Source organism: Sinocyclocheilus anshuiensis, unplaced genomic scaffold, assembly GCF_001515605.1.
Source record: "Sinocyclocheilus anshuiensis isolate Anshui unplaced genomic scaffold, SAMN03320099.WGS_v1.1 scaffold543, whole genome shotgun sequence".
Taxonomy (NCBI): Eukaryota; Metazoa; Chordata; class Actinopteri; order Cypriniformes; family Cyprinidae; genus Sinocyclocheilus; species Sinocyclocheilus anshuiensis.
Genome location: NW_015552590.1, coordinates 932,682 through 942,455, shown reverse-complemented (window position 1 = coordinate 942,455; position 9,774 = coordinate 932,682). Strand labels below are relative to the sequence as shown.

Here is a 9,774-nt window from a genome sequence, read left to right as displayed (position 1 = left end):
GCAAACCTCACAATTTGAGGTATCATCATGACTGCTAAGGGTTAGGGGTTTTGAAAAGTACATAACCATCATTTTTAGGGTATTTGAATGAGTTCTTTAGATTAATTTGTTGATGATTGTCATATACACTTTTAAAAATAAAGGTTTCAAAACGAGGTTTTCGCAGAAATTCTAGTGAATAAACATTTTTGGTTCCCCAAAGAACCTTTCAGTGAACAGATCTTAAAAGAACCATTCTTTTTCTTAACGTGAAGAACATTTTTTTATATATATATATAATTCAAAGAACCCTTTTCTAATAAAGAACCTTTTGTAGGATGGAAAGGTTCCATGAATGTTAAAGGTTCTTCATGGAACCTTCAATGCCAATAAAGAACATTTATATTTAAGAGTGCAACAAGAACATGAAACAAAAGTTCTTCCACCCGTAAGCTCAATTACGTGGTTAAATCTGGACGCAGGTCCTATCTGCTCACCTCTCCATCCCTTGGTCCTTTTGTAAAAACAATATGCACCACTCCAAATAAGGAGAAGTGCTTCTGACTGTGTTTGGTCAAGGCCATTCCTTCTCACAAGTGGTTAGATAGGGAGACGTGTGTGTGTCTGTGTGTGTGTGTGTGTGTGTGTGTGGGGGGGGTAGACTTTGGTTGGGTTATGTAAAGCGATCCAGCATTGCTGGCAGCTCTTGGTTGCAGGCAGCATCAGCTGCATTCTTCTCCTCTCCTAAATCTCCTCGCATCCATTAGTCTGACCACACTTTCGGCTGAAGGACCAAGAACTGCACTTCGTTCGTAGCTCCCTTGAATTTCATATTCGACCCAGACACTAGATCAACCTGCAACCATGGAGGCCATAAAGAAGAAGATGCAGATGCTCAAACTGGACAAGGAGAACGCCATCGACCGGGCAGAGCAGGCCGAGACAGAACAGAAAGCTGCTGAGGACAAATGCAAGCAGGTAAGAACTCAGAAATTCAGGTAGATCCAGATAGAGGAGAGTGAAGTGAAAAATGTAAGAATGCTTTGAGTCCCAACAAAAATGCTGGCAATAGTGTCTGTCAAGGCTGGACTGTATGATTGTAATCAAGGAGAAGTGAGCCAAGACCTCATACTTGAAAACCAAGTATGCATTTAAGCTGCAATTCTGGGTCTTTCACAACAGTGTCTACTTATTTTGTACAATTACATAGGAATCCTAAAAAATCTGCACCTAACAATGAACAATTATTTTAAGGCATTTATTAATCTTGGTTAATGTATTTTTTTTCATATATTAATACTTTTTCAATGTTAAAAGCTGTATAGGTTAACTTTAGTTGAATAATAATAATACATTAATAAATACTATTAATAATGAATAACAAACTATTTGCAAATGATTGTGAACTGGGTTATTGATATAATATAGTGTATATTTAATAAAACTGTATGTGTTTTATACTGTACTCTAGAAAGTCACTGTGGAAATTTTGCAGCTCCTTGCAAACAGACAAATACCTCAGTCAATGAATATTGGCTGTAAATTAATCCATCTTCCACCTTTCATAACACCTCAGGTTATAAATGGACAAGAGATGTCAGGCTGTCTGGAATCCTAGTAGATGAACAGACACTCTCTTAAACACAAGAACCCAGCCAAACTGATAGCCACAGATAGTGAAGTGTTTGTGAGTGTTTATCTCACTTACTGCCATATGACAGTTTACCTCTGACTAAAATTAAATAGTTATCTGTCCATTACAGAGAGAAGGCCTATGATTTTAATATGGGTTATCAAAACCTTTTTTTTTTTAAATATGTATTTTTTGTTTTAAATAATAATAATTACAACAACGATAATAATATTAATAATTGCATTTATTATAATTATTATTTAATTGTTTATTATTATTATTATTATTTAATTATTTTACTCTTTGATACCAATAAAAACAACATGATAAATAACATGATTATTATTATATGTTATAAAATGCATAAACATGCCATTCATGATAATCATATATGTTTTGTCTTTATTTAGACATAGCACAAAACATCCACTAGACTATACAGCAATAAAATTATGTTTATTATTAAATTATATTATTGTTTAGTCTGATATAAATAGTCAATAAAACAATAAAAAATAATTCATGTATGATGAATATTACAATTATTATATAAGGTCATATAATAATTATAAGTAATAATTATAATTAATTAGTAAATTTATTTTACTTTTAAAATAAAATATTATTTTATTTTAATTATAATTAATATATAATTAATTGTTATAATTATTATATGTAATTATAATAATATTATCAGTCATAAAATATTATAAATTATGAGTCTTAAAATGCAAAAAACTTTTATTTTTTATTTAGGTGACATGTCTTTACTAGACTACAGAAATAAATATATCTTTATACATTATGTATATGTATAGTATGTATAAGTATATTTAAAACGAATATTATGCACCAGAAAAAAATATTTAAAATTTATCAACATTCATTACTATACGCATTCCAGACAGATTTTTGTTTGGACGTCTGGGATAAATTCCCTTGAGTTATGTCATGTGTGCAGTGCTCTGATACGTTTACTCACTCTTCCTCATACAGCTGGAGGATGAGCTGGTCGGCCTGCAGAAGAAGCTCAAACAGACTGAAGATGAACTGGACAAGTACTCAGAGGCCCTGAAAGATGCCCAAGAGAAACTGGAACTGTCTGAGAAAAAAGCTGCTGATGTAAGTGATGCATTCTTTATACTAGGGTTCAATAAAAACAGAATCAGACATGATTCCTCTATGATAAACAACTTGAGTCATTCAGGCTTTGTTATGATGCTTTCACTTCCTGTCACTGCGGCTCCCCCCAGCTGGTCCATTTCAGGGTCACGGCACCATTTCCAAGTGTTTCAAATGGGGATTTATAGGGCAATAAAAAGCTTTACCTCAATAAAACATGTCAACACAAGACATGAATTTTTAAAATACCTTTCTCCTCAGGTTTACTTCTGCAATGCCTTGAAACTGACACATCGCTCACTGAAAATATCATTTTCAGGTTTAAACACACAACATACTTTTAAAGGAACGGTTCACACAAAAATGAATATTTGCTGAAAATGCACTCACCCTCAGGCAGTCCAAGATGCAGATGAGTTTGTTTGTTCATCTGAACAGATTTACAGAAATTTAGCACTTCATCACTTGTTCACCAATGGATCCTTTGCAGTGAATGGGTGCCATCAGAATGAGAGTCCAAACATCACAGTAATCCAGAAGTAATCCACATGACTCCAATCTATCAGTTAACATTTTGTGAAGTGAAAAGATGTGTGTTTGTAAAAAACAAATCCATCATTAAGGTGTTCAAACTTTAAACCATTGCTTCTGGCCAAAATATGAGTCCATAATCCATAATAATGCTTCTTCCAGTGAAAAAGTCCATCCCCTGTTGTCCTCTCACATCAAAGTCCACCAACATATTTCTAATTGTAAACAGTGCTTGATCTGTGCGTATTTCTCTCCTGATTCAGACAAGACAACTTTTTTTTTTTTCACTGGAAAGAAGCAATTATTATAGATAGAGGACTGCATTAATGATGGATTTGTTTCTTACAAACATGCAACTTTACACTTCACAAGACATTAATTAATGGACTGGAGTGGTGTGGATTACTGTGTTGTTTTTATCAGCTGTTTGGACTCTCATTCTGACGGCACCCATTCACTGCAGAGCATCCATTGATGAGCAAGTGATATAATGCACAATTTCTCAAAATCTGTTCCAATGCAGAAACAAACTCATCAACAACTTGCATGAGGGTGAGTTAATTTTCAGCAAATTTTCATTTTTGGGTGAACTATTCCTTGAAGTTGAAATGAAGCACAAAGTGTTTCACCTGTAGAAACGTGTTTGGCCTTAGGATGAGTGAGAAAATTGCCGTAATCACACCTGCATGGGTCTGAAGTGGTCCATCCTGTCCTCTGCTCTGATAAGCTCGGGTTACTCCTCACAATGTGACCTCAAAGGAAATGACTGCATAGTTTGAGAAGGAAGCTGGGGAGGGGCAAATCGGCTGTTTGTGAATCCTCAATGATTCCAGCATGGGGTAAATCCATTTAAAGAGAGATGTTGTCGTTGAACACAAAACACTTTTAAAAGACAAACCGTAACACCAAACTTTATTCAATAAGAGGACACATGTATTTTTGAGTAAGATTCATTTCCTGTAGAATGTTCTAGTTTTCTTTAGGCAGACTGAGAGGCCTAAAACTGGGAATACAAGCGCATTTCGAGTTCCTTGGAGCGTTGCCCTGAAAATGTGCTCCAGACAAGCCTACCACATGTCATGCATTAGAGGAAACTGTAAACTAATTATACATCTGCATTCGCAACGCCACAGAAGTAGGTAAGATACTCTCAATGAGCGAGGGATTTTCGAGGCCTGTTACCGATAAGTCAGTGAACAGCAGGGGAGACTGGGACTTCGGTTGCCATGTAGCAGCCCAGGAATCCCAAAAATGCAGCGAAAGCAAACACAGAGGGCCACACTCCTGTGACTAATGAAATCAATGCTGGCTCGTCTATAGAACAAAAGCACACTTCTGAGGAAAGTGTGTCACACATGAAATGGTGTTTAAGATCAAAACTGGAGGTTTTAATTGTGGGGGTTGTAATTGAAATCTTGCGTTTAATTGCTGTGTTGAATTAGTAAGTGGTGGCAAAGTCACAACCTGCAGTGAGAAGTGCATTTTGCCTTTTGACTACTTTGAATTTTCATTTTAAGAATTGAAATGAAAAACAAATGATTAACAAATTAAGTAGATGGTAACAAAACATTGATATGATTAAAAACATTATTTGTTTGCTTTAAAATACTGTAAAATGTTTTGTCAGGGGTGTGAAAATATAAAACAGCATATCTTATTCAAAAATATTATTTAATATGATTGAATCAACCTGAAAACATGAAGTTACATCAGCTAAAGTCATTTTTAATGGACAGATTGGGTAGAAATAACAGTGTTTCTCAAATAAGGGGCCTCAGAAAACTGCCAAGAGGGATGCAAGATGATGTTAGGCTATTCATAAGATGTTATAATGTAACTTCATTAAAATGATAACAGCTAAAATCAAGGTGTATAACATGATTTTTTAAAGTGACCCTTCTTGAAACGTCTAGAATTAAGAAATTAATTGTGGTTAATTAATGTATTTGCATGTTACATTTGTTAAAAATAATTTTATAGTGTAGAATCAAAAAGACGAGTAACTATAAACCAAAGGATTACTTCTTTCTATGGATCAGAGTTGTCAAACTTGATACAAAAACGTAATTAACAGAAAATGAGACTGAATTGTGACTCAATGGACGCCCCGCCCACCGTGACGTCACCGGTACCTCACTTTTTCACAGTTACATTGAAACTTTCCTGCAGAAGTTCTGCCTCCTTACATTCTCTCACATTCCAATGACTCCATGAGGCAGAAATAACCTCCTGCGAAGACCGCTTTTTGTTAATTGAACCGTTTTGTATTGATCCGGATTGGGAAGAATTTGGGATTGCACATTTCGTGTCGTTTTCACTCCTTTTTCTTTTCCTTTTTTTTGCACTGGCCATCCAAGTACATTAGCATTCCGTTATTTTTTAACATCCCTATATATTCGGGATTATATATATTTTTAGGCGTTATATTTTGACGTATTTATTTTTATAGCATTTTGAAAAGTTTTCCGTTGTTTTTTGCACATCGTTTTGTTTTTTCTTGACCAAAGTCGCGGATTGTTTCGTTTTTTAGTAGCAAATATAATATAATAAAGTATCTAAAATGACAGGTGTGACTTCTTTGGACGCAGTGAAGAGAAAGATCCAGACTTTGCAGCAGCAGGCGGATGACGCAGAAGATCGAGCTCTGGTTCTACAGCGCGAGCTGGACAATGAGCGCGAGCTCCGGGAGAAAGTGAGACACATCTTCTTATTTCTTTCATCTTACATATCGTCTTTACACTCTACGGACTCTTCTACGCGTTCCCTCTGTGAGAACAGGCGTCTATAAAAAGCTCCTGGTCTCCTCTGAAGACTATAATTGTATGTTTAGGTGAACAGTGAGACCTGGATGCAGACGTGAGGTTGTGGAATGAAAGGCGTTGGTCCAAAGGGACAGTCCGACCCCCAAATCTGCTTTTGGGCAGTTGTTAGGCCTCAGTGTTTTCTCATACAAGTTTATTGCATAATTTTACCGTTATTTTAGTCTTACAAACCATTTTAATTTACAAAATTAACAGTTTATTTGTTTTAACGTGCAATTGCTTTGTCTATTTAGGACTATCTGTTTAGTACTTTCATAATTCTTAAAGATTACTATCTATCTATCTATCTCTGTCTATAGATGAGATATTTCTACCCTGTCTGACTTTTTAGGTCTGAGGGACCTAATGTATTCAGTCATACAACCATTAATCCATCCATCCAACAGGAAAGAAAAACAAAGAAAAATGGTAGTTATTGCAGTTAAAGGATCCATTTCTACCTATTTTGTTGGTGTAATCAAAATTCATTTAGACTTAATTAATAATATTTTTGAATAACTTAATTTAGATGAAGAATAAGACTAAATGTTGTATGCGAGGAAGTTTTTCTTGATATGAAAATGCTTGTCAAGGAAGCCCTCTCCCCCACAGTCCTTGGTGGATTTAGATGCTTCATTTTATGACATTTTCTGACTCATCCCTTGTGGAGCACTTAATGTTCAAGCTGCTATAAGGAAACATGGCCAGAACCCTACAGTCTGTCTGTTCTCATTTGAATGGAATGGAACTTTAGGAAATGTGAATGTTCTCCTGCTTGGGTTTAGACAATGAACAAATGTTAGATCTTTCGTAGAACTCAAGAATTAGATTTTGCTCTACTCAAGAAAGACCCAAAGGATGTCCCATCCAGAGCTCCCAAAGGAACTGAGTCAGGATGTTGTCTCTTGCTCCACACTGGAGTTTCCTGTGGACCCTCTTCGTATTCAGATGACCATGCAGATATGCAGGAAGCTGGCACTGCTTAAGAAAAGTCCAGTTCTTCAAGTGTTTGTAGACCAATAGTGTGTCTTTTGTCTAGGACCTGTTGACTTTTACTGTTAATGGAGATCTTAAGAAATGTTAGGAAGGTTTTTGGTCCCATCCTTCTTCTACATCAACTTCCTTCTGTCTCTTTTGTGGTGTCGAGTCATATGCTTGTAATACAAATTTTGCTGGCTTTGCTTTCATAAGTGGGAGTTTTCCCACCCTTAGAGTGACAGAATGCTGCTGGACTTGGTCATGACGTGACCAATGACCTCTCCATGATGGTCCTAATTTATGTAGGTCATAATTCACAGCGGGGTTAAAAGTCAAGAACATGACCAGAAACATATGGTGAAGCCTGCACAAAAACCATTAGGCTCCTCAAATTTGCATTGACAGGTTCCCGTGGTGTTAAAACTGATAAAGACCTCTTTTGCATATCTTTTCAAAGTTTAGTCACACAAGTGGTCACTTACTTTACAATACTCCAACAATCTTCTGCTTTTCTTTGCGTTTGGTGAGAAATCACCAACCATTTTGCATCTGCAACTCTTTCTTTGGCTCTTTTACCAGTAAGGTCTCAAGAATATGAACTTGAAAACGAGCCTTCATTTCCTTCACTTCCTTACTTAATTTCCACTGTTCGTTTTCATCCGATAGGCCTTATTTTCATAATATCAGCCCACAGAAAGTTAATTACACTGATAGGGTTCGCCTCAGTGTTTGCTCAATGTCACATACAATAGTACTGTGCCTCAGGAAGTCGACAGCAGTCCCAGGTGATTCCCCCACATTTCAACCCTAAACGTATAATTGGATACGGACGTCACAGCGGCTCTAACAAGATCTGAGTGCACTGTGGTTTAAATGGGCCTGGGAATCCATAGATCTGGGAATGTCTCCGTCTCATATCACACATATGGGTGTTTGGGTTCGTTTGATAAAACATTCAAGGCTGCGTCCAGACGTTTTTCGATAAAATGTGGCGGTGTTTTTTTGGTCTTCTTTAGCCTTTAAATTCTTTTTGGCACTTCACCACTAGCATTCTCCAGAGCTCGTTTTACCATATATGGCTTGCATCTAAAGCAGCCAGGGAACGCGGTGACTAAGGAAAGGGCATTGCTCATGAGGGAGTATCCTGACCCTGAACTGAATGTGCATTTTGGGAGGGGAGAGGATGTGGAGTGTGTCCATTTCCTGTGCATTTTTCTCCTCCCCTCTCTGGCTCTCCTTTATTCGAAAGGAGGTCACCTTCCTACTCCATTGATGTGTTGGTGAAATATGTGTGAATAAATGTTCATTTGACCCCCTTCTTTAATAATGTTGATATTGAATAGCATATTTAAATGGTATTTTGTGAAATACGATAAATTTTGAGATAAATTGCAAGATACTAGCTCACACAATTATTTTGAGATTTTTTTGAGTCACAGTTTTGAGGAAAAAAGTCGCAATCACAAGAAATGTTATATCTTGAAATAAAACATATCTCGCAATTATAACTTTATTTCTAATAATTGCGAGATATAAAGTTGTATTGTGAAATTAAGTCACAATTATGAGGAAAAGTCCCAATTACATGAAATATTTTATACCTTGAAATACAACTTTATATCTTTATATTCCTCTTAATTGCGAAATATAAAAATCTATTTTTAGAGTCACATTGATAGTTGGTTTGAATTGGTTTGAAAGTTGTCACAATGTGAGATATAAAGTTGTATTGTGATATATACAATTAAGTCACAATTATGAGAAAATGTTGCTATTATGAGAAAAAAGTTATATTTGTAGACAAAGTCACATTGACCACGGATTCGAACAAGTTATAAAGTTACATTTGGATATGTTAAGTCACATTGTGAGATATAAAGTTTTATTGTGAAATGTAAGTCACAATTTTAAGAAAAAAGTTGGCATTACAAGAAAAGAAGTTGAAATTATGAGAAAACATTCGCAATAGTGAGGTTTGGCCCTATTCTGTGAGTTATAACATTAATTTTTGTGTTTTATTAAAGATATTTTTATGCTATCCAGTAGCAAACTAGCTATAAAAAGCTTGAAAGTAGTGTGGTATGTCAGCCTTGATCCCTTTACTACCGTTCATGCTCCAAATAGTCCATGATTGGACCTTAAAGAAAGCAGCAGGAGTCCGTAGCAGCAGCTCTGACTCAAAACAAAGATGCTATCAGAAAATGGACGATTTACTCCTCTTAACTTTTCCCCTATGCCTTGTTTTTCTGTCTCCTCTTAAAGTTTAAACCCAGATGCAGTTTCCTGGCTGTGAGATTTTCCTACCGTTCTGAGAGCATTGCTTGCTTGCTCAGTTGAGTGTCTGTGAGAGAGCCATGGTGATATTTGTCATAATTATAGTTGCAATTATCAGTCCAATAACTGGGCGGTTTGGCTGTGAGGTCTCTTGAAAGCTGAGAAATGTCACAGAGGCACCATTGTGCTCATTCTGAGGCCAATCTTTGTTTGAATCACAACGGGTGGTGGTGGTCGTAAAGGGTGCAAAAATGTTTTTTCTGTCGCAGTTGATTTGCTTTGTGCAAAAAAAAAAAAAAAAGACGAAAATGACATGCCATCATCTTGAAAATCCCCACAGACATGAAAAATATTAGAACATTATTTTATAAGCCACATGTTTGTTTGCATATAATAATAAGTAACCTTTGACCTTTTTTGTCGTCAGGCTGAGGGTGATGTGGCGGCGCTGAACCG

The 9,774-nt window shown here is 36.1% G+C and overlaps 1 protein-coding gene across 3 annotated transcripts in view; it reads left to right on the top strand.

The window, feature by feature from the left end:
* The first annotated feature begins 675 nt into the window (after nucleotides 1–675).
* The window catches only part of tpm4a (tropomyosin 4a), a 14,236-nt gene continuing 5,137 nt past the window's right edge, over nucleotides 676–9,774 (top strand). For 2 of the 3 annotated variants that reach the window (XM_016456423.1, XM_016456424.1), the window contains exons 1-3: nucleotides 676–957; nucleotides 2,609–2,734; nucleotides 9,746–9,768. In XM_016456423.1, the coding sequence (XP_016311909.1) occupies nucleotides 844–957; nucleotides 2,609–2,734; nucleotides 9,746–9,768 (263 nt within the window). In that variant the 5' untranslated portion in view covers nucleotides 676–843. Of the gene's footprint in view, nucleotides 958–2,608; nucleotides 2,735–5,419; nucleotides 5,958–9,745; nucleotides 9,769–9,774 lie in introns of those variants that run through there. The other variant, XM_016456425.1, reaches the window with a different exon arrangement.